The 24,822-nt window shown below is 43.7% G+C and overlaps 1 protein-coding gene across 1 annotated transcript; it reads right to left on the bottom strand.

Annotated features, from left to right (window-relative positions):
- Positions 1-2,569: 2,569 nt before the first annotated feature.
- Positions 2,570-24,070, bottom strand: DHTKD1 (dehydrogenase E1 and transketolase domain containing 1). Its single transcript, XM_030015201.2, has 17 exons — positions 23,896-24,070; positions 21,835-21,990; positions 20,862-21,073; positions 18,847-19,041; positions 18,257-18,526; positions 13,758-13,929; positions 11,990-12,188; positions 10,780-11,092; positions 9,791-9,875; positions 8,993-9,132; positions 8,457-8,607; positions 7,135-7,241; positions 5,875-6,039; positions 5,467-5,549; positions 4,180-4,349; positions 3,569-3,654; positions 2,570-3,111 (listed from the first exon to the last, which is right to left on the bottom strand). Exons 1-17 carry the CDS (start codon positions 24,053-24,055, stop codon positions 3,010-3,012), a joined length of 2,766 nt encoding a protein of 921 aa, XP_029871061.1. The 5' UTR covers positions 24,056-24,070; the 3' UTR covers positions 2,570-3,009.
- Positions 24,071-24,822: the final 752 nt, after the last annotated feature.

Here is a 24,822-nt window from a genome sequence, read left to right as displayed (position 1 = left end):
GGATAAAATACCCAAGCAGGCTTCAGAGAAGCTTTTGGGAGCCGTTTCCCCAGGTGAATGCGCACCCTGCCTGTGATCTGCCCTTCCTCACCTACCATGACATTCCATCTGGAAGTGCCGGATATGGTTAAACCCCACTGCTTTCTTTTCAAAAAGGTCTTTGGCTCGTGGTGGGTTTGGTTTATTCAAGCATGCTCTCCCAGGTAACTCTGAGAGGAGCAGGGAGGTGCCAACTTCAGACAACTAGACCAAGAAAGAAAAAATGCTGGGAAAAATCCTGTGGTGATGGGAGAGCTGCTGTGGGGTAGCAGGAGGGCAGTCAGCACTGGGGTCTGCCTGGGCAGCTTTTACCTCTCTCTGCCATCTGGCTTCACTATTCTCCTGCCTAACCTCAATGATTTGGTCATTTATCTTTTGCTTCCCAATAAAGACTGATTTCTTTCCTTTTCCCAGATGACAGCTGTGCTGAAACCTTCCCTCGGGAAGTGTCAGAGCTTTCCAGCCAGGAGCTGGACACTGACTGCTGAGGTACAGAGTGTGTGGCTACAGAAATGTCTCAGCAGATGGGAGTGGAGGGCAAAGGGCTTTTTTCGCATTTCTTCCAAACACATTGTCCTGGTTTCATCTGGGACAGAGGGTATAGTGTGTTTTGGATTTAGTATGAGAAGAATGTTGATAACACACTGACGTTTTAGTTGTTGCTAAGTAATGCTTATCCTAAGTCATGGATTTTTCAGTTTCCCGTGCTCTGCCAGCGAGCAGGTGCACAAGAAGCTGGGAGGGAGCACGGCCAGGACAGCTGACCTGAACTAGCCAAAGGATATTCCACGCCATAGGACGTCATGGTCAGTATATAAACTGGGGGGAGTTGGCCCAGGAGGGGTGGATCGCTGCTTGGGCATTGGTCAGCAGGTGGTGAGCAATTGCATTGTGCATCACTTGTCTTTTCTTGGGTCTAATTTCTCTCTTTCTGTTATACTCCTTTTCATTACAATTATTATTATTTTTATTATTTTATTTTAGTTATTAAACTGTTCTTATCTCAACCCATGAGTTTTACTTTTTTTTCTGATTCTCCTCCCCATCCCACTGGGAGGTGGGAGGAGTGAGTGAGCGGCTGCGTGGTGCCTACTTGCTGGCTGGGGTTAAACCGTGACACACATTTAGTTGAAAAAGTCACAAAAGCAGAAGCGCAACAGCAGTGGTGTAACAGTCTTTTGGGAGCCTAACAGATCCCTTGTGGAGCTCTAGTTGATACTTACACTAGTCCTCTAAATGGACACAGAGCTCCCGTAGACTGTGGAGGGAAGATGATGGTTCTTGGTGGAAGGAGAAGCCCTCTCAGGGCCCTCAGGAGAAGCTGCAAGAAGCGGAAGACCCATGACCACTCCTTGCTTGTGAGCGCTAAAGCTGAACTCCTTTTAGTCACTGTCCTCTCCTGCTCACCTCATCTTGCAGCTGGAGCAAAGGTGCATTTGGGGAACTTCTTCAAATGGCTTGAATACCTGTATCTGTTTGAGCTCTTTCAGAAAACCTGGCTGACTACCCTCCTGTTTTGTCATTTGCTGCTACTCCTTTCACTGATTTCTTCCATAACCTGTTTTATTAACATGTCTTTTCAAGACAAAGTCTGTGATACCTAGACTGCAAAGAAGAGTTTTTGCTCAGGAACCTCTCAACAGGCCTCCAGACAAGGACCTCCCCCAATGAAAAAACAAAACCAAAAAAAGCCATGACGTTTGGGTGTTTTTGCTACAGCAGATTTTTTTGGTAAGTCCCTTTGACCTCCTAATTCTCCCATCTCTCACCCTTCCAGCTTCTGGTGTTCCTGAAGGAGGCCTCACTATTATACCTTTCCACAAGTTGTCCCTCAAACTCTTTGCAGCCTGCAAGATAATGCACTTTTCTGTTTAGCTTGCCACAGTTTTGGACTCTCTTCTGTTGCTCTTGATCTCAACTTCAGCCTTCTTCCAGCATGAGCAAGATTTTGTGTGGGAATTAAGGACCACTGAAGAAACAAACTGAGCAGAAGTAAGCCCTCAAAAACAGACCACATTCCTGAGAACTGGTGAAACAGCACAGCAACCTGGGACTGGAAAAGAGATGGTTTCTTAAATGCACTTCCCTTTGGCTTTACTACTGAGAAGCTACACGCTTCTTGTCAACACAGAAGACTAAACCAATGGACCAATTTAACAGTACAATATTGGGCTTAAGAAAAAAAAAACAAAGAACCATAAGAAGGACACTGAGAAGAATTTCCCAGGTCGGAGGTAGTGTCACTGTTCAGGCTAGCCTCTAGAAACTGGTTTGGCCTCTACTAAATATGGTTCTAAAATATGGCACGATCCCTGCAGCATGACTTCCACCCTGCAAGCTTGATGTAAAAGCACTGCTTCGCCAGGCAAGAGAAATAGTGGTGCCTAAATCCTTCAGGAGCCATCCAGCAAGGTCCCCCCAAGGAATGCTGCTTTAACAACTCATGCGTTGAGAAGAGCACCAACAGCTGCAACAGATTTCACTCCTGGCCTACAGGAAAAGAAATGAGAAAATCCTCAACACTCTGCTATAGAAATGGCTCATTCCCAGGCATGGGGAAGCATTTATTCAACCAAACAGCACTAACACTTCTGTGGAAACAGAAACTGTTTCCACACATGCACCATTCCAAGGAACTGTCAAGTGCAGATAAGCAACACGACAGAAGGTATTTTACAGCCACCTCAGCGATCTGCCCCCTGGACTGGATTTTTTTTTTTTTTTTAACTTTAAAAAGATGTTTTTTTAGAAAATACTACAAGAGAACAAGAGGTATCTAGAGTAACAGGCATCACCTCTCATTTTTAGGTATTCCCCTACACAAAAAAATTGCTTCATCATTACAGAACTTCTTCCATTCTTTTTTTCCATTTTGCAGAACTAAGAGTCTTAAGGGTCTGGCTTTTGTCTTCTTCACAGGAGGAGGCACCAAACACGACTGACAGCAGGAGTAGTCCCTCCGTTGAAAACTTAGAGAAATGTATTGGTAATAATGTCTTCCTGCTGCTGGTGGTGTAGGATTCCAATGCCAACTGCTGGGGCTGGTAAAGGAGGTCTACTCACAAGACGGAGCTGAAATTTGAGTCAGGAGGAAATGATTAATGAAGCACAAGCATAGGATCGCATCTTGAGGTCCTATGATGTCATGGCTGCTGTCAGATACTGGGCAGTCCCAGCTGAAAGTAATGCAAGAAGTTATCCTCCATCTCCCAAAGACCATGGCTCCAAGAACATGACAGTGCATGATCTGCCAGAGCAAATGGCAGCTTTGGATTCTCCTCCTACTCACTTCAAGCATGTTGTTTCCTACCTGGGATCTTTCATCATCCTGCCTACTCAGACTAAATAACTGGTAAAAGAAAGCTCTGGTCCTGCTCGTCACCACTAAATGGTGCTATAAAGAGCATAAGTAGCTTAAATTAGAACATTGAGGCATCAAGATTAGTTTTTTGTGTAAGCACCACAGAATTTTGCATTGAAGAACTTCAAACCTCATTTTAAAGACTAAAACACCATGGGGACATCTTACCTTAACCCCCAGCTGCTTTTCAAACCGTGGTGACACAAAGGACCATGGACCCATGTTCTGTGGTTCTTCCTGACTCCAGATGAAGACTAAAGGAAGGATAAGGGTACATTACACATGCACATATTTATCTTTTCAGCAGTTCAAGAAAAACAGTTTTTTTCTTTTGCAGCACCGCTACCTTTTTTGTCATGGCACTATCTCTGAAATGAAGGCTTGCCAGATTGAATTCCCTTGCAGGTCACAGCTTGCTGAAGTCAAACCAAAAGTATGTCCACCATTAGGGTATACTGTGGGTATATTCTCCTTTTCTACTGCCATTTTCAAAAGCTACTTAAAGGACTGGACTGCAAAGACCAATGCAAAAAATGCCCCAAATGGTTCACTCTGATTTTTAGTAGTGCTTTATGGAAGCTAACAATAGCAGAGAGACAAGTTCTCTCTTACGCACAAGTGGTAAACATTTGTATTATGCCATTCCAGAAACACTAGATGTATGGGAGGAAGAGCAAAGACGCAAAAGCCACTACAACTCTGCATCCTAAAAGGCAGGCAACAGATTCAGTTCAGCACTTCAAAGAGTCTAGAAACACAAAGTTAAAAACCTGGCTGACCTTTTGCACGGCTGTATTTGCTCAACTCTTGCTGTAGAGCTTCCAGGGGGAAAGGACACAGTTCTTCGAGTCTCAGAATAGCTGTATTGTGCTGTTTCTCTCCTAGTGTTTCTCTTTGCTTCACCAGAGCATAGTAATGCTTACCAGAACAGAGCACCACTTGGGTGACACTAAAGAAAAATAAGAAAGTTTCCAAGTTTAGTGTTTTACAGAAACTCTATGCAGAACAGTTTCACACTTTCAACAAAACCAACGAGCCAAACTTAAAAGACAACTTTATGAAGCTAAATTGCTATCCTAGACCATCTTTTCTCTTCTTTGCCTTCCCTTCCCTCCTACTCCCATCCAATAGTTGGCAAACTAACTTTTGGGCACAGTATGCCAGAGCCCAGAGTTCTTGCTTCTTCAGTAATCCTGGGAAAGTTATCTTACAATGAGACTCATCTCTCTTAGCTTTAACTATCTAAAAATTAAACACCTAGTCAAAGGTAGTCATCCATGTGCTCTCCATAGAGAATAAACCAGAGAGGGAGAGAAGTACCTCCAGAGGACAATTCTCTCCAATGCCAAAGAGTAACTGCTTGCTGGAGATACGCAAAATACCATCCAGTAGTCAGAGAGGTCTTGGCTGCCTAGCCTTACTGGACAAAGGCAAGGAGATAAACCTCACCCTCTGTGCCTCACCATCCCACTTAAAAAAACCAAGATGCTAAGATACTTCCAGCCTTTTGATTGTGGGTGAGGATGCAAACATCAGGGATGCTGTCAGACTCGGGTACGGCTGGGACAAGGACCAGATAAAAACCTTAGGAGGGAAAAAAAATGAAGGCCAGAATTGCCCATTGTGAACAGGATTCTCTACAATATTTGAAGGGAGGGAGATATACACACACAATTTATTATTGCCCTAACTTCACTTCATCAGCTCAGGTGTTCCAACACCAGAACAAAAATTCTGCATCTCTTCACATGACAGCTGCTCCCAGTGACTGTTAGCTAATGGGCATGGTGCAGAGTAGCGCCCATCAGATTAGTAACTACGGTCACAACCTCCCTGTGGGGGCAAGGGTTGAAAGCCTGAACACTTTACTGTTATGCAGACAGATATGGTAACTACCAACAAGTAAGCAGAAGAAAAGGACAGAAACAAGTAAAACTAAGTCACCCACCACAAAACATTTTCCCCTCAAAGTCACCTCTTTCATATCACCTCAAAATTGAGCTGTTAGGTAGGAGAAAGGGACAGGACACCCTTTCTGAGCTATTCCTCTAAGAAAGTAGAGCTACCTGTTCGGATCTACTGAGGAGTCACCAATGACAGGCTTGAATGTTGTCCTTGGGGCCATTTCTTCAAAACTTGATACAGCAGCCTACATGGGGGAAGAGTTGGAAGTTACCAAATCTTGCTGCCTTTTCCCTCAGGCCAGAGTTGGGGAGAGGATACCGAGACAGGGTTTTGGTTAAATACAAAAGATACAGTCTTCCCTCTCCCTCCTATTCCCATTCTCACTCCCACCGATGAAAGGTGGGATGGTAAGATTCCCAAGAACACTGCCAGACCTAGAATCAACCCTCCTTCTAGCTCACCTCCACCCAGCTTTAATCCTCAACCTATTCAGCTCTAAACAGGCAAAACCCCATCAATTTGACCACAAAAAAATAAAAATAAAGAGGAAAAGAAAGTTTTTGGCTTACAGGGAGCCTGAGTAACACTTTGGGAGAAGCAACAATGAGAGGTTTCCTGAAGTTTCGGACCATTTGCCGCCGGAGTAAATGGAAATACTGTGCTGGGGTGGTGGGATGCACAACTGACATGTTGACCTGGTCCCCATCGACTCCCTCTTCTGAGCTGTCACACATCTATACAAGGGGAACACAGCAATACCTTGTCAGGAAGCAAGCAGTGAGCCAAATATGCAAGAGAGAATGCAGGCACGTAAAGCACACTGACTAGTATAAGAACAGAAGAGCAAATATCCCAATTCAGACATTGAGTGCAAGGGAAGAACTTCAGAGAAGAAACGGCTTTAGCATTTAACTGGTAAGATTATACCTGAACTGCATCCTAGCACACTGTAACCAGGGCATGACAGTTTTGCTAACAGTGGAGAGGTCATGACTTCTTCATCAGAGTGGCAGCATCCCTCTAAATATGCTGCAAACCCCTCCTTAAGCCATTACTCAGATGAAAGCCTTTCATTTACTTACTACAGTCACAAGGGCACAACAGTGGATTTTTTAAATTTTTTTTTTAAATGTGCCACAGATTTACTGATATTAAATGGTGTCCAGCATTCTGTTTGTATGATCTGTGCCTAGTGGACAGATCTGCAAGTGGTTTGCTCAAGAGAGTGGCTTGGCTGCCTGTTTCTGATGCCAACCCCCAAAATGTTTTCTATAAGAAGTGCTCATTAGATGTCTGCTATTTGCAATTCAGCAATTCTGTCTTGCTACTGGACTCATGCTGTGGTACAGTGACATTGCTGAGAGCAGCAATCAGAAAAAAGACAGCCGGCAGTACTGAAGCATGTCCCACTAGGGCTGTCTGCTGAGGGCACAGGGCCTCTGCAAACATTATGCAAACCCCATGTTAGGAAATTTCATGCTACCACACACCCACTTGGGTAGGTGACAGAGATGCAACAGGAACAGCAAGCACTTATTACAAGGTTCAATCAGAGTCTTGCACCAGAGCTGTTGTGGCAGCATTTAAACCAAAACTGCTTCCTCACCACTTCTAGACCTACACCTTCTCATCACAGTACCCCTTCTTCCTCCACTTTCAGCCCAGCCTGTTCCTATCTCATCGTGATGGTATGATCCTGGTATGTCTCCACCTTCTGATGTCACCAGCAGGTAGACCAGGAATAGAGCATTTTGCGGCCAGACTCCCAGAGCATTGATTGCCAGTGCTGTGATGGGGTATATGTGAATCTGAGAGGTGTGGCAAGGTACCTGTAAGAACCGTTCCATCCGGCAGGATGAGTGCTCAGGGCCTGCACCATCATAGCCATGGGGAAGAAGAATTACTATCCCACTCTGCAGAAGCCATTTGGCCTCACCTGAAAACACAAAATGAGGAGGAAGGAAAGAATGTTTTCCACAGAACATAAAGCCTCAAAACACACATTACTTTGCATAAACTACTCAGGAAAAAAAGAACAGCCAATTTCTACATCATTAAATACAAGCCTGAAACAGGCTTCTGGCATTTTGCCATGAGATTCACAACAGTGAAACAGCACACATAAGATGATCTGAAGTTTCTGAAATTATCATGTAACTTCGGGCTTCCAGAAGACTTAAGCCTCCATGTGGAGCACGTGACATGGTGAAGATTTTAAAACTTAGTTTAAAACATCACCACAGTATGCAAGAATCCTCTTAGTGGAATTGTCCTCCTGACTAACAGGGGTCCCCCTAACCATAATTCATTGCCTATTTTCTGCATACCTTGTCATTTGGTTCTCTGCAGGTGTGACCCAGGCAGCATCCTGTGAGCCAGTCCTAACTACCACAGCAGTGCTAGCCACAGGCTAGTTCCCGTGAGCTCTGTCAAACCCCCTGTGCTATTTAAGGGATTACAGTCAAATCCAGGAGGTAATTCACCCCAGCCTCAAATACTTGTTGAGGATGGGTGGGACAAGAGCGCCTCTGAATTTCCATCTGTGATTACAGAGGGAGTGCAGACGTCTACATACACATACATACAGGATGCTTACATACAAGGCATCCCACTCTAGAAATCCATCTTAGCATTTTCTCAGTATGTTCCAGCTCAGAGAGATCTTTTATCTGAGCACTCAGAAAACATGCTAGAGTCAAACTTAGAGGTTGGTTGTAAGGCATTGTTGTGGGGGTTTTTTGTTTGTTTGTTTTAAATAATCACTATTTTCCTTCTGTATTGCTTCAGGAATTTTTCAGATGCCTCATGAAGGAAAGGTACAGCCTAAAGAGCTATCAACTATATATACACACAGTAAAATAAATGGCAGGGCAGGCAGGGGAGGAGGAGAAAGGCCATTAATATAATCAACTGTCCTTTTGGAATGACTGTCTTCTGCCAAGGGTGGGGTGTCTTTCATTTTAGATGGATTGTCTTCAGAGAAAAACTGCACAGAAGTCAGGACCACACAGGCAAGCTCAAAAGACTTCTTGAGAAAACAGACTTCTTTTCTCAACATGTTGCCCTTTTACTTTAAAGATGAAGGGTTTTCTAAAAATGTGCTTAGTAGAAATGATTCATTTTTAAATACATTAGCTCCTTGTACACTCACCTCCAGAGATGAAAGTGTCAAATATTATCTGGGCTCCATTAAAGAAGTCTCCAAATTGAGCTTCCCAAATTGGCAGTAACTTAGGGCTCTCAATACTCATTCCATATTCAAAACCAAGCACAGCTTCTTCAGACAAAGGACTGTTACTCACCTAACAAAAGGAAATTGTTGGGAGGGGTGGGTGAGGAAGAAGACAACCCAGGGTTAAGAACCTTTGGAACCAGGCACATCAGTGTTAAGCACACTGAGGACATGCGCTCCTAAAGGCAATTGATGGTCACCTCTTTTTTTTGCTTTTGAATGAAGACACTGAGAGGAAAAGAATAATAGCTGATCTCTCAAGGAAAAGCAAAAGCCCTTGTTAAATTTTTAAAGAGGGTAACTAGAAAGAATGGGGATGCCCTGACAGTTTTTGTCTCTCTACCTGGGGTTTGCCAGAATATACAGGCTACCTACATTTGTCTCAGCAGCTTTAAAATATGCATTCTGCTTCAGCACAACTTGAAGAAGGTTGTCTTGTGGACCACAGAACCTACCTCTAGGAAACCTTTCTGGTCTGGGGACATATGATTCAGAGGAATGTAGGTATCATCTGTCTCTTGGCAAACCAACATCGCGTGCCGTTGGCTAAAGGTTCCTCTGCCAACATCTTGTCCACTTAGTCTGATATTAAACCCTTGCCAAGCAACAAACAAAACACTGGATTAGCAAGTCATGTAAAAAGAAAACATGCAGGACAACAACTCCCCACTTCTAAAATATTACTTCTCTTGTTACGTCTCTTCTTGGATTTCCCCTCATCAGCAACATGAAACCTGAGATGGAATTCTTAACCAGCAGCAGCTCCAACTCACAAGCAGAGAGATGCTCAGACATTTCTCTTTTCTCTTCTCTGCAGCCAAGAATTATTTTGTGGTAAAAGGTTCAAATTACTCAAGCAAACTGCAAAAAATGTGTATTCTGTATCATATGTAAATGGAGATATAAATTCAGGCTAGAGAAGAGGGAAAAGAAGTAGTAGCATGAAACACACTCTAAAAGTATTTGGGAGGCCCCACTGATGTCAGCTGCATTGCTCCTGTGCTTAGCTCTATGCACAAATGTTTTGGGGGAGTGGGAGGCAGCAACAATTCTTTGAAGACATTTAGTACTCAATCTACAAATACAAGTGACATACAGGATTCATATTTACCTTCTCTTAGTACCATGCAAAGGCAAATTGTCAGATTTATACATTGTCTCAATCTTTAGAGTTAGAAACACCTAAGAAGCCTAATGTTATACTTTATTGACATCAGAGCAAAAATACTGTCTGCTGTCCAGTTGCCTCTTACCTTGGCTCAACAGGGAACCAAATGCTAAAGTTTCAGCTGTTGCCCAGTCCAGCTTTTTTCCTTCCTCCATTTTTTGAACTCTTGACTAAATAAGTAAACAACAAAGAAAAATTACCATTTTGCCTTTTTCTATCTGTAGCTCTTTTGGTGGCACAGATAAATATTAGAAGCTAGGGAAAAAATAAAACACTATAGAGAGAAATGCCATATTCCTGCAGGCAGCTTAGGTTGGTTTGGAATATACAGTCTTATTTCAGCACATCCTGAAGAAGGCTGCCCTGAGGACCACATGGATGACCCATGTGTTCACTTCGCAGTCAACAAACTGTGGACTGACAAATTAGATCTTGGTCTGAAAATACTAAAATCTTAGCACAGCACAGAGTGTACTCTTGACAGACTTTTGGTTTGTCTGGTAAGCAGTGATGAAAGATACCAGGAGTAAGTATTTCAGCCTCCAGAACCCTCCCCTGTTCTGGCCTGCAAAACTGCAGACAAATGATCATACCCAGCTGTGGTGTTCTTGCCTTGGGCTGGGAAGACAAGAACATCAGTTTTCTGCAATATTCAACTCACGGTCTCTCTATGGCTGCCAACCAGATACCTGTGCATGGTCATCAGTCATCAAAGGGAAATGTTCATGAACCCAAACCAATCCAATTATCGCACACAAACTTATGAGCTATCAAAAACTGACTGTCAAACTTGGCCTTGCCAATGCTTATGTGTATATATATAAAACAAAAACACTCATATTGTTGAAAAAAACAAAATTAAGTATATGGTCAGACCTGGGAGAGAGGACAGGTCTTTCTTCAAAACTGGAGGAAAAATAGCATAATCTCAGCCTCGAAAAAGAGAGTGAGCTGTTTTTCCTACAAAATATTATGCTATTCTCTAACTGGCAGCCTTGCCATGTTTAAAGCTTTTCCTGTAACAGGTCATATCTTTGAGCAATGGGACTAAAAGCATCATTAGGCTCTACTGACCTGTGCATAGGTCTTCAGAAGATGGCTGTGCAGCTGGAGCTCTTCAGGCACCTCTACAGACTTGACTCCAATAAACTGCAGAAGTGGCACAGGCATACCTGTGTCCCAAGTGGTGATTTTAGCTGAAGGCTCAACGAAGCCTTTCCAGTGAGCCTGCAGGTTGGTAGGAGGTGGACTATACAAAGTCATGTTGGCAAGATGATCGTTCAGTTTAGAATAGTATGTCGTCTTTATCTCAGATACTTCAACCTCAGTCATGAGCCCAGCAGCTATTAGATGTTCTGCATATGTGTCTGGGATACTCTTACGGGATCTGTCAGGGAGGGAATCAAACCCCATAGACATTAAGCCTGAAAGCAGTGTCACTGCAGAACAAGGAAATACCATCTTCCTACTGTCAGGTATCATGGAAAACTAAAATAAATTATGTCCTGGTGCATTATACTCATTTGCATCAAGTTTGCTTTCCTGACATTTCCAAAAAGATAACAGTTCTCTTGGATATGTGCTTTACAGTCCTTTATTTAAAAAAAAAAAAAAAAAAGTGCCTATAGTTGGCAGTTACAGGTAAAAGCAAGTAAAAAAACCTCCCAGTTAGACTGACTCTGTGCTATCATGCATATTTTCTTCAGACAAGTTGACAGGAGGTTGTCAGTATTAGCAGAGAACCAAGCCATCCATTCTATAAATGCTTCACCTAAAATATCAGAATTCATTGGCCAGTAAATTTTTATATGTATTTTTCTTTGGGGATAAGGATGAAATCTGAATACATTTAAATGCTCATAAAGATAAGTCCCCATTGGAACCAGCAGGACCGGGCAAAGACAAGATAAATATCACAGTGGCTTCCTGCCCATTCTCCCACATTATCTATGCTTCCCTCTGGCACACAGAAGTAAACTTTGCCTTCTGATTACTGGCGACGGTGAATTTGAAATCCAAGGGCTATGTGCAAGACTGCTCTCCAAGAGGCATCAGGCCGCATATTCAAGAACCAACACTAGTGGTTACCTTCATTAACATCTAATTATCAGACTCACACCTTAGTCAAGGACTGCTGACAGTGTAGCTACACTTACATAAAGACTTGTCAGTATGGCAAAGGATCTTCATCATACAGAGACCTCTATTACAGTAGCAGGCAATACTGAGTTGGTGTAGACACAAGTACATTTTGGGTTTGCCCATCAGGTGGTGTTACCCTTACCTGATGATTTTGTACATGCTGGGGTTGGTGAAGAACGGCTCATCAAGTTCATTGTGGCCCCACTGCCTGTAGCACAGCAAGTCTACTATCACATCCCTGCGGAACTGGCGCTGGTACTCGACAGCCAGTCGTGTGGCACGGACAACTTCTTCAGGATCATCCCCATTCACATGGATAACTGCACATCCAACAATTTTACCTGCCCAGGGATTCAAAACACAACAGTAATCACACCCAACACCTCCCAAAGAAAGCAGACACACACCTACTCTGCTGAAAATGACAGACAACTCATGTGAATTGTATTTAACAAAACCAAATCTACACAAGATGCTCTTTGTGATGAGAGCTAGGGTAAGGAGTAGGAGTCTTCCCCAAGAGAAAGTGCAATTAGCCCAACCTGTTGTATTTGTCACAGTTCAAGCACAACTTCTTTACCAGCACTCAGTTCCCACAGGACTTTCTATACACAGTTCCTGCATCTTATTAATCTGAATGGAAGTCTGCGGGGAATGGCAGAGAACTATTTGATCGCTTCTCTTTCAAAAAAAACCCTGAGTTTTGTCTCCTTCTTATCCTAAGCTATCACTACTATGAATTCATACAGGCCAGAAACAATCTTTTCCCTTGCTAGTAGTCATTCTATCCACTGCTCCTCCAGGCAGAAAGGTCTCTTCATTAAAGAGAACACTGCAAAATTCCATTTTAACACCCTCTCCCGTATAACAATTCGGCTGCAAATCTTCTAGCAACAGAGTACTCCTCTTGTACTTTATCTGTCCAAATTCTGGGAAATTAAGATACTTCAGCCATTCCTGACCCACATAAAGTTTCCCTCCCTAGCAAAATCCTGAAGCTCAAATGGGTAACAGCTCCCTCCTCACTGACCAGGTAAGAAGAAAGGAAAACTAAGGATGGAGGGGGAAAAAAAAACTACCCCAAAACAACAAAAGACCCATAACACAAAACCAGCCAAGGGTAAAAGTAATAATAATATGCTATCTACCTTACCGGATTTAATGAATCTGTTTGGTTTGATGAAACCATAAGACAAACACAAACATTTGATGTTAAGTCTTAAAAACACAGGTTAGCATATTTTTAATTATACAAAACATATACAAGGGAACTAACTAATATGTCTCTGATCTTGCTGATTACAATACATCTGTTTATCACTAAGAAAGGCCCGTCCAAAACAAAAGACTTCTAGTTGAAGCTTAGAAATGGCATGAGCCTCATTTTTCAATTAAAAGCTCAACAAGCTCACCTGACAACAAACAAAACAGAAAAATGAAGGAGTATCTGACTTATAAATCTTGCTCAGAAAACAGACCAGAATAATTTTGATTAAATTTAACAAGATATATTTAAAATACACCTATTAAACACTCCATCACAACACATTTTTAAAAGCTGTCAGTGACATGGGAGAAATTAAATGAGTTATAGACTTCAGAGTAATCTTGCAAATATTTTATAACATCCTGTAAAAATGTGACAAGATTTTCCCTTGATATTTAGTCTTTGCCATAAAGCAGATGGGGGAGGGCATATTTTTGGCATCTGAATTTTTGCTAGTAGGAGGTAATAATCAATAATGATTTTAATTTCTGCTCTATCATGAAAATGGAGATATATTAATCTAACTCCCTAGCGTTGACAGGCATTTGCTAGAAAAAACCCACAGCACAGCATATATTCACACGGGAGTTAAAATCCTTTCTGACACAACAGGCAATCTTTCTTCTGATTCAACTATACATACCAATATCACTACAGTACAGAGATGATCTTCCTCGCTCTGGAGGAGTAGTATAGCCCAGCTGGTTATTAACAATCAAATGGATGCTCCCACCAACTCTGAAATGTGGTAGATTAGAGAGGGTCAGTGTTTCAGGAACAATCCCTTGCCCAGAGAAAGCAGCATCACCATGAACCTGCATTAGGGAAGAAGGTGGAAAAGTTTCATTAGAAAGCACTGGAGGAACAGCAAAATCAAAACCATAACTCATTAAGCAAGACCTTTTAAATTGAGTAGGTGGAACAGATACGGTTTCAGCCGGATCCACTTATTAACCCCTTTCAGACGACTGTTTTCATGATTTCAGAGTTTATATAGTCTTATCACTAACAGAAGGTCACAGCAGCCAACATCTGTACATGACTGCCTGATGTAACCCCTACCTGCAACTGACCTATAATCTCTCAAAATTGACCCACCAGTGTATAGGTGACTGCAAGTATCATGGCTATAGCAAAGCTGCAGCAGTCAGTAGCAAGTCACTGACCACTGAACAAAAGCAAGCCAGTCACCACAGAATTTGCTACATGCTTTGCTGAAAGTTAAATGCTGGTGAACTGGGACTTATGCCTACTCCCACCTTACCAAATAGAGACAAGAACAGACACAAGAGGAGACAAAAGTGGAAAAGGAACTGAATAGAAGCACCTAGAAGCAAATAAAAGCTTTCAGAAGGAAATAAAACCTAAGTTCTTAGCTACATTTCAAAATTGCAAATAAATGTTGCAAATAAAAAAGAAGTTTGGAAGGGGAGGGGAGACTACTGTGGTATGCAATCCAGGTTTCCAAAAAGGCTAGAGATACTAGAATGAGTATCATCTAGCATTTCAGTGTTTCGAAACTAGAGATAGTTCTCCATTGATATGATCACAGCTTCCTCAGAATGCAGATTCGATCCTTTGCAGATCAAAGTCACTGCAGACTGATGTAGTTTCTTATTGAAAACCAGATGACAGTTCTACTTTCTAGTTATGGGTTAATGGTTTCAAGCCTTAAGAGACTTTTGGAGGTGCAAGTACACCTGGAAAAGAGTAGAGCTGCAATCAACCAGTGAAATGGCAGCACTGGGTTTTATGCAGTTCTAATACAGAGACTTCTCTTAAAAGACATCACAGAAAAACAAAGTTAACTACTGCAAGAGAGACAACACAGCATCCCCACTCTATCCCTTACCATGCTACATTTGTTCCTGAAGTGTTGGGTTTTCATTTTTCCCTTCTGGTTTCTTCTGCTGCCTAAGAAGGCTATATATCTTGGTGATGCCATTTGAGTGAAGACCCTAGAACACCTGAAAGAACTTATGGCCTTCAGTACATCCCAAAGCATTAAAGCCTACAGACAGCATGACTATTAAAATACAGAAGACTCTTCATATGCATCTCAAACCCCAGAGCATTCAATTCCTGTGGTGCAGGTAGGATTTTACTCATTCCAGCAGAAAGCTGGAAACAGTTTTTGCCAGCACATGTTTTTTCTGGGCAGCATTAGCAAAGAACATAAAAGCAAGGTCACCATCAAGTTTAATTCATCAAACAAGTGACCCTGACAGTGGAACTTCAAATGTAGAATTTACTTCAGGGAGACCTTATTCTCAGATTTCAGCTCAAATCATAAACACCAGTAGTTGCCCGATGTTCAGGAAGTGGAGTCAAGGCATGCAAGAAGGTGAAAAATATGCCACTCATCAGCAGAAACGGACAATTAGGCATTGCAGAAGTGTTCATGGTACTTAACCAAGAAGAGTTTTACAGTCTTGTATTGGGTTTGGATGGCAAGGTTTTGGTAGCAGGGGGGCTACAGGGGTGGCTTCTGTGAGAAGCTGCTAGAAGCTTCCCCTATGTCTGATACCGCCAATGCCAGCTGGCTCCAAGACGGACCCGCTGCTGGCCAAGGCCGAGCCCATCAGTGACGGTGGTAGTGCCTCTGGGAGAATGGATTTAAGAAGGGAAAAAAAAGTTGCTGTGCAACAGAAACCGCAGCCAGAGAGAGGAGTGAGAATATGGAAGAGAAACAACCCTGCAGACCCCCAGGTCGGTGAAGAAGGAGGAGGAGGAGGTGCTCCAGGCACCGGAGCAGAGATTCCCCTGCAGCCCGTGAGGAAGACCACGGTGAGGCAGGCTGTCCCCCTGCAGCCCAGGGAGGTCCACGGGGGAGCAGATCTCCACCTGCAGCCCGGGAACAGAGGACCCCATGCCGGAGCAGGGGGATGCCCGAAGGACGCTGTGACCCCGTGGGAAGCCCGCGCTGGAGCAGGCTCCTGGCAGGACCTGTGGCCCCGTGGAGAGAGGAGCCCAGGCTGGAGCAGGTTTGCTGGCAGGACTTGTGACCCCGCGGGGGACCCACGCTGGAGCAGTCTGTGCCTGAAGGACTGTAGCCCGGGGAAGGGACCCGTGTTGGAGTGGTTCGTTAAGAACTGCAGCCCGAGGGAAGGACCCACATTGGAGCAGTTCATGAAGGACTGTCTCCCATGGGAGGGACCCCACGGTGGAGCAGGGGAAGAGTGAGGAGTCCTGCCCCTGAGGAGGAAGGAGCGGCAGAGACAACATGTGATGAACTGACCCCAACCCCCATTCCCCATCCCCCTGTGCCACTGGAGGGGAGAAGGTAGAGAAAATCGGGAGTGAAGTTGCGCCCAGAAAGAAGGGAGGGGTGGGGGGAAGGTGTTTTAAGATTTGGTTTTATTTCTCATTACTCTACTCTGATTGGATTGGTAATAAATTAAACTAGTTTTCCCCAAGTCAAGTCTCTTTTGCCTGTGATGGTAACTGGCGAGTGATCTCTCCCAGTCCTTATCTCGAACCACGAGCTTTTTGTTATGTTTTCTCTTCCCTGTCCAGCTGAGGAGAGGAGTCATAGACCAGCTTTGGTGGGCACCTGGCATCCAGCCAGGGTCAACCCACCGCAAGTCTTCAGATATTCTGAGCACACTGAAGTTCCAGAAAAGAAGATCTTCAGACCCTGAACAACTAGGCTCACTACTGACACTGACATATTAGCCCATATTTACTCTTTTTACCCTCAAGCTGTGGCACTCAGGCTAGTGGAAGAATAGAACAAATACCAGAGTAAACCTCAGCTGAGAGTTTCTACTCTTGCATTTCTGGAGATTAAGCACTATGAAAACAGAAAGCCCAAAGAGAAACTTCTATACCGATTCTGAAAGAGAAGGTATCTGCCTTCATCTCTTTCTTCTTGATTAGCTGCATGAGAGAAGTTAACAGTCATAACTGTAAAAATTTGCCTTTTTTTTTTTTTTTTTATCTAATTCTTGGACCTCTTAAAGACATAATTACGAGTACTGATGTTCACGTTACATGAAACATTTTCTTTCTTTCGGGAATAGTTTGAGTCAGTTTACTAACACAGAGGCAGCTAGCTTGGAGTTAAATGTTGTTCTTCTCTACTATGCAACCCTCCCTACCACTTAGCCCTTCAAAAACCAAAAAGTTAATTTTTTCCTGCATAGGGAGGGTCCATTTATCCTGAAGAATCTTTGTTTAAAGTCATAATAGTTTCACTAGTATGCAGTGAAGATCTAACATTATGAGACAGACAGAATCTAAGAAGCAATATCTTATCAAACTAACTGACATAACTGCACTGAAAGATGAGGAGAAGATGCACCGCGCAACAACCTTTTCTTCCTGCACTTGCATGCCCCAAAGCCTTTTTTTTTTTAAATAAAAGAAGAAGAACAAAAAGAACCCCAACTTGCCTCCACTTTTCTCAATATTTCATATTCTCCTTTCTGCTTTTTCTCAGTATCCACATCCTTCCAGAAGGAAGCAAAACATTTATTTAACTGAAATACGTTTTCACTTCCACCTGTAACTTCCTCCATGTTTATTATACTTCACAGAAGAACAGTTCTACCCCAACTCGTTTTTACTCCCAGCTTTAAAAATGTTTAAGAGATTGACTCACTTGTATTTCCAAGTTGAATACAATGCAAGAAAGGACAATTTATCAAGGAACTATTTAGGACTGCCTACGTAGCTCTAAAAGACAGTTCAAGAAGTAAAAACCAATTCCAGCAGACTCTTCAACAGTACCGTGACAAAATGACACAATTCTAAATCCTCCTGTATATTTTGCAACCTTGTTGATAGCTCTTCTCCAAACCCATTTAATTTAAAAGAAGGCTAATAGTGGTGGTTTAAATGCAAAAGTGGTCTGTGAGGAAAGGGACACATGGCTCTCAATGCAGAGTATTATTAAAATAAAGGAAGGTATCAGAATCAGTTCTTCAGAAATCTTAGAAGTGGAATCGTTTAAATGCCAGTATCATCACATATGTCACCTGGAAATCCTCCCTGCCCTCCTCTTTCTCCATCAAGAGGATCCCAGTTCTTGATATTCTACATTAATTCAGTTTTGTCTGGTATTTCTATATACACCACTTCTGTTCACATGCTAGTCCAGGAATTCTTACAAAGATCAGTTACAAATTGTGAGTAAAATACCTGCAGGCAAATAACTTGGTCTCCAGGCTGTGCGGAGCTCTCTGAGGAGTAATCTCCATCGAGCAGAGTCTGTTGCCTTCCTCGTGTCTTGCCCACGGCCACTGGATTGATTGCTTCTAAGTGTGATGGGTTAGGTAGCAAGGTGACATGCACGGGCCTGTGGGAACCGAAGTCGAGATCTACAGAAGATGTCAGGTGGGAGAGAACATCCCCAATGGCTGCTGAATTCTCTGGAAACTCACTCAAACCACGCATCTTACGGAACATGAGCTGCATGGAAAAAAATCTGGTTAAAACCCCTTTCCAATTAAGTGACACATTAAAAAAAAAAACATTTACGAACTGTATGCTCTCCTACTCGTGAAATTGCAAGGATGCTTCTGGTAACAGCACATAAAATCCTGCATTAGAGTTCTTTATCAGTCTCTTGTGGACATTTGGCTGAAGTGCTGACAGGAGGGGAAAACACTCTCACACAGGTAACTTTTTTATTGCTCCAGCATTTGCAACACAACAAACTTTTGGGGTTTTATTTCATTGCAAATAAACCAGGCACAGAGTAACTGCCAATGAGATTATAGATCTCCTACCTCAGGTGGAAGCTGAAGTAAACCTGTGAGAAGATTAAGTCTTCCGCGATGAGGCATTCCGAGAATGATATCCGTCACACCGCTGTACGCACACATCTTGAACAATTCATGGAAGAAACCCATCATACTCTCTGCTCCTTCACCACCATAACGCTTCACTGTGGCAAACTTTGTGGCTAAGAAGTGATCAAACTCCTATTAAAAACAGGAGAACTTCAGTATTAGGCTATTTTAAGGAGCAGTCTTCTGTTTATAAAATTAAAATATAATTTATGTTTGTACCTTTAAGGCATACAAGCCTAAGCATACCCCTTGAAAGTCTCAGCTCATTCTCCACCCACACAGTCTAAGACCTGAAGCTATGATGACTACAAGAAATCAGCTCTTATCTCCTCTTAAGCAGAAAAATGTTGGATTGAGGACCAAACTCTCTCTATCTAACATGGAAGAAGATGCATGAAGAAATATAACACCAGAGCAATTTACAAATTCCTTGATAGTTTACCTATTTTAGGTGGAAATTAAGGAATGGTGTTCTTTACAATATAAACCTTAACTATGCTGAGATGCAACGTGCTAGAGAAGCACAGTGTTTCACTCCGATTACTATTAGACACAGTCCTTAGTACATAGGTGGAAGAACGCTTGAGAGAAGGAAAATAAACCAATCTACATTTACTTCATTTTCCTCTCACTCCTCTCACTTCACTCCATTCATATACTCCTAGACAGCTCTCATACGTGACAAAGTTTTGGAAGCACTGGAAGTGTCTGTAGTGTTTTGCAACTGAAGACTGAAAATAAATGAAGTCTGTAACTGAGAAGGGAAGACTGAGCCACAGCCAAAGATCCAAGCCAACTGCTGAACACCTTGTAGTTAAACAACATTTACTTCTAAGGAATAATGTATACAAAACTAATCACACACAGAAGCAGTTTTTCCTGTCAGGGTTAAATTCTACAGTCTAAGTACAGTTCTGGTCATACTGAAATCAAAATGGGATACATCAGGGCCCCAATTTCAACTTCCTGTGTCACTGTCAAATTCCTCTAACTGCCAAAGAGGCAAGAAAAATACAAAATGTGCCATATACTTCTGTTTAGTCATTGGCATGTATTACATTTAACACTCCTTCCACTTGGAAAACTGGAAACAGGGACACCTTCATAGATCCTGCTCTTCTACCTTTCCACCCTTCTGGATAACACAGGGAGAAAAGGGGAGAAAAAAGAAAATTTTTCACAGTACAGAACTATTGAAATAAATTTTCTCTATACATTTTGCAAGTATATAAATCTTTCACTTCCTTACAGAATGCATTGAACAAAGATTCCTTTGCTGAAAAGCAGCAAATTTACCAGTGCTACATGGCTAACACCTCAGTCCAACTCTGGTTTTCTCTTCCAAAACCTTGAGAGACATCATACTTTAAAGCTAGTAAAACAGATCTGCATGAGGGTGAAAGGAAAACACAGAAGAGCTACACCAGAGCACAAAATTTCATAGAGCTCTGCCCAACCTTGCATTCCCATCAGTAACATTTAATATAAGCCATCAGATCATTAGCCTAAGAGAATCTCACTTTTGAAGAGTGATTACTGATGGATTTGTAGGGTCATTATTCGTGTCTCCAGATGATAAAGAACATATGTTACAAGAATATATATTACACACAATCTATGTTCTAATTAGTTCTAAAAGCCCTTTGAGCCTGGAACTGGCTGGAATTATTTTCCTAGAAATTATTTCAAAAGTAATCAAGGCAAACCAAATGGTATTGCTATTTGTTTCAATAAAGGCTACTAAGTAAATTCAGCAACAACCTCCAATGAGTTTCCTGCATTTGTATATTGCACTTTTTCAGGCAAAACCTTGTACTTCTTCCTCTTGCACACTGTCAAGGCCTTTCAGGGTAGCGATTGTTCTTTTTCTGCATGAATAATGTCTGGAGCAGTAAAGGGTTCGTGACAAACTCCACAGCTCTATTACAATCCAACAATAGTGAACAAGGTACCTGGGACTCCAACATCAGTTTGCACAAGTGCTTTTTTTCTTCAGGTGTAAACGCTTCTTGTTTTAGCTCTTCAAACCTTTTAGCAAACCATTCTCTCTCTTCCAAAGTTGGAAGCTGGCTTGTTTCTATGGAAATATGCCCGCAGTATATATGGTCAAGGTAAGCCAACACATCCTCTAGGGAAGCCTCTTCTTTTCCCATATTTAGAAGCCCTAGTGGGAAATAAATGTTATTAGCCACTTTGGGGGAGGAGAGGGAAGCACTAAGACCTAAACTGTTGTCTTGCAATTATATTAACATTTTGAGAGTACAAATTCATGTCTTGCCTTCTTTTCCTTTATTTAAAGACAAAACTCAAGAACATTTTTTATAAGCACACTTCAGTGTTATTGAGAGTCTCATGCTTATTTGTAAGGTGCTCAAAATGCCTTTCTGAGTTTACCATGAATGACAAAGTCACTGTTTTTGTGACTCAGTATAGCACTCAGTATCTTGCGGCTCAGAGAGATGAGCTCGAATCCCAGCTGCATCACAAGTAAATAAGCACCTGTTTGGCAGATGGAGAAAATAAAGCATAGAGACCCTCCATTGTTCAAGGCCACAGCAAGAGTCAAAGACATCCAAGAAAAGACAAGTCTTGACTTCTGCCCCAGTGCTCTGGCAGCTTCACTACAGTGTTAAGTATTATGCTAAATCATAGAATGTTACAGCAACACAAGAAATTAATGTATAACCTCAGTAGCTGTAAGAACAAGTAAAAATTTTCATGGTTTCCAAAGATGCTAGAAGGTAGCAACTCATTACACGACGATTTCTGCAACAAACATATAAGCAGGCTGAAGTTAACAATTTTCCGTCCAACAGTTCATTACTGATTGAACTGCCACTCAATATCTGGCTCTTCTGCAGCGGTCACAGCCTCTTAATAAATCACCCGTGAAGACAATTTGCTGTGATAAGGCTGCAGACTTACCTGTAGTAACGAGAGGCCCTTGAAGAACTTCTGCCAACTCTTGGATTTCGGGTACCATGTTCATAACAGCTTGGCCAGCAAACAGTGGGTTTATTTTGGCTGCTTTGTGGCCATGTTCAGCATATGCAGTTATTAAACGAGCAAGACCATGGTCAACTAAAACCAAAAAGAAAGCAGAACAGTATCGCACATGTGCTTACATTTAATCCGTTTATAGCACTAACACAGGAGTATTCTGTCCATTGATAATCATCAAGGTTCTGGCTGGAAAGATGATTTTTCTAAGCAGTTGTTTTCACCATATCACCCCACAACAGCTCCCATCATCAAACTCCTAAATCTTGTCACCCGTCAAATTTTCAAGCAAGTACTCTAGATTTCTCCCATGGCTCCCCTCACGGTTAGCCTCCTGTAAACCCAGGCAAAGCTATTTCATTTTGCTTTGAATCTCTTTACAACAACAGGTATGTCCAACTTGAGAATGGAATGGTACCAGTGTGCGTAGTCTTATTTCCTCAGCCAAATCAAATCATACCACTTGTGCTTCCCTTTTCCTTGCTGGAATGACAGGAAGATAGGGTCTTAACAATAATTTAGGGTCCTACGACTTCAAAAAACTTCTGTGTCTGCAGGAGCCAACAGCCAACAGCATGTGCAGACTGTTCTGCCTGTGCTGTGCCAGACATACTAAAAATTCAAATATGTGAACATGTTTTTCAACAGACACCAGCAACACAGTGTTGCAGGCATTTTGCATCGAGGTCAAAAAATTATTGACATAAGCAAAACTTGACCAGCTGAAAGGTCACACACACAACATTACTGTCATCGAGCACATGCCACAGACCAGGTCAATAAATTGTAAACCAACAGAACATACTGCAAGCAGAATCTGCTACAAATTAATGATATGAACCAGTTCATAATGCATTTCCAATTGGCGGGGGGTAGGGGGTTTACCCTGATAAAGACACAGTGCTGACAGTATTCAGGTCTGAAGACTTTCATTTTCCAAAACAATGCAATTTCTGAGACCATTTAACAAAGTTATTTCTCTGACATTCATATTTCCATCGCCGGCACCCCACTCCAGCTATTACGTTCACACAGCTGGCCCATTCAAAACAGGTCCTTTTCTCTTAACAGGTTCTACAACAGAAGAACATAACCCTAACATCTCCCACAACACTCTCAGCAAGAAAACGATTTAAAAGCGATTTTTAAAATGTAACGTAAAAATATATTAACCCTTTCCTTGCTTAACGAGGAGGCTACTTAGTGATGGGACTCGGTGTCCAGGAGCTAAAAAAACCAGTTTCACTCCTGCTTCTGCGCAACGGGCTTAATTCCTACCGGAGTCTCCTGAGGTGTTAATGCAGGGACAATACTCCTACCCCCAAAGAGCCTTCTGCTTGAAATTATTTTTCTGCACTATAAAACTGGGCTAAAAGCCTCACAGTTATTGCTAAGGGAGAGAGTTATCTGTACTTAGCCATAAGATATAAAAAAGGAAAATCACAGGCGCACGGCACAGGTACTTTTATGAGCTGGAGTTCACCAACGTAACTGCAGCAGTCGAGGCGCTCACAGTCCCTTTTGCCCGTGGAGCCGGGCGGGGTACCGGCAGGCTTCCCGGGCAGCCAAAGCGAGGGACTCGGCGGAGCGGATCCGCACCCGCTCTCGGCCCTCCGCTGAGCGGAGAGGGCGAGCTCTGCCTCACGGCCACTGAAAACCCGCCAGGAGCCCCGAGGAGAGGCGGCGGCTCCGGACGGCACTCCCGAAGGCAACCACGACGGAACAGAAAGCGCCTCGGACCGACGCTTCGACGCCCTCGGACTTTGGGCCCCTCGGCGCCCGCGGGGCCGTCGCCTCCCTCAGGCCAGCGCGGGGGTGCCGAGCTAAGAGCCCCCGCCGCCGGACCCGGCCTCCCTCGCCGCGGCGGGACGAGCAGCCCACCCTCCGCCACCGCGCCTCCGGGGCAGCCCCCGCCGCCCTCCCCTCAGCTCAGCCCAGCCCAGCCCAGCCCAGCGCAACCCCGGCGGGAAGGGAGGGCTGTCCGACCTGCTTTACCGCTCGCCCCGGCGCCGCGCGGCTCCGCCGATCGTCCGCTCGCCGCCTTCCGCGGCTTGTAGCCGTAAACGCCCCGCTCGGTGCGGTACCAGCGCCGCAGGCCGCCCCGCCACAGAGCGCAGCGAACGGCGCTCGCCGCCGCCGCCGCCATGGCCGCCGCGCTGCCGAGCGCCAACCGCCGGCCCCGCCGCCGCCGCCGCCCCCGCGCGGGGTGGGGCCGCCGCTTCCCGCCCCGCCGCCTCAGGCGTGAGGCGGCCTCGGCGGGCCCGTCGGTCGGGCCGGCCGTGGGTACGTGCTGTAAATCCGAGCGTCCTGCCTCAATTTCCGATTAAACAGTCCCCCCTGAAAAGTGCCGGGGCTTCATCTTGTGTATGCGGTATGCTGGATGGCGGTTAAACTGGGGAAGGACACAGTAACCTCATCGCCTCTAGAAAGCCCACCAAAAAAAGACACGAGTTATAGAGAAAGAAAGTTTTAACAAAATCTGAAAGCTTCGTCTCGAGTTTTCAGGTCCCTGCCAACCATTTCCGAACACGTGAAGGGCAAGAAAGTCATCAGGAGTAGTCAGCATGGCTTCACCACGCTTGACCAACTTGATGAACTTCTAGAACGAAGCGACTGGCCTGGCGGATGAGGGGAGAGCGGGGGATACTGTCTACCTGGACTTCTAAGGCCTTTGACGCTGTCACCCGTGAGATCCTGACAGACAAGCTGTTGATGCGTGGGCTGGATGAGCAGACAGGGAGGTGGGTTGAAAACCGGCTGAATGGCTGGTCCAGGGAGTGGTGACCAGTGGCACAAAGTCCGGTTGAAGGCTGGTAACTAGTGGTGTACCTCAGGGGTCTGTAGTGGGTCCAGTCCTGTTGAACATCTTCATTAATGATCTGGATGATGGGGAAAAGTGTACCCTCAGAAAGT

The sequence above is a fragment of the Aquila chrysaetos genome, chromosome 5, assembly GCF_900496995.4.
Source record: "Aquila chrysaetos chrysaetos chromosome 5, bAquChr1.4, whole genome shotgun sequence".
Taxonomy (NCBI): Eukaryota; Metazoa; Chordata; class Aves; order Accipitriformes; family Accipitridae; genus Aquila; species Aquila chrysaetos.
Note: the sequence above shows the minus strand (reverse complement) of the source record. Positions and strands in the feature narration are given on the sequence as shown.

Bases quoted from the DNA above. Each gene is read 5' to 3' on its own strand.
- DHTKD1 (XM_030015201.2), bottom strand. From the start codon at position 24,055: ATGGCGGCGGCGGCGGCGAGCGCCGTTCGCTGCGCTCTGTGGCGGGGC. The intron at 21,074-21,834 runs GTAAGTCTGCAG...ATTTCCCACTAG, and splicing joins AGGGCCTCTCGTTACTACAG to GGCTTCTAAATATGGGAAAA. The intron at 3,655-4,179 runs GTCAGCCAGGTT...TCCTTCCTTTAG, and splicing joins CAAATACAGCCGTGCAAAAG to TCTTCATCTGGAGTCAGGAA.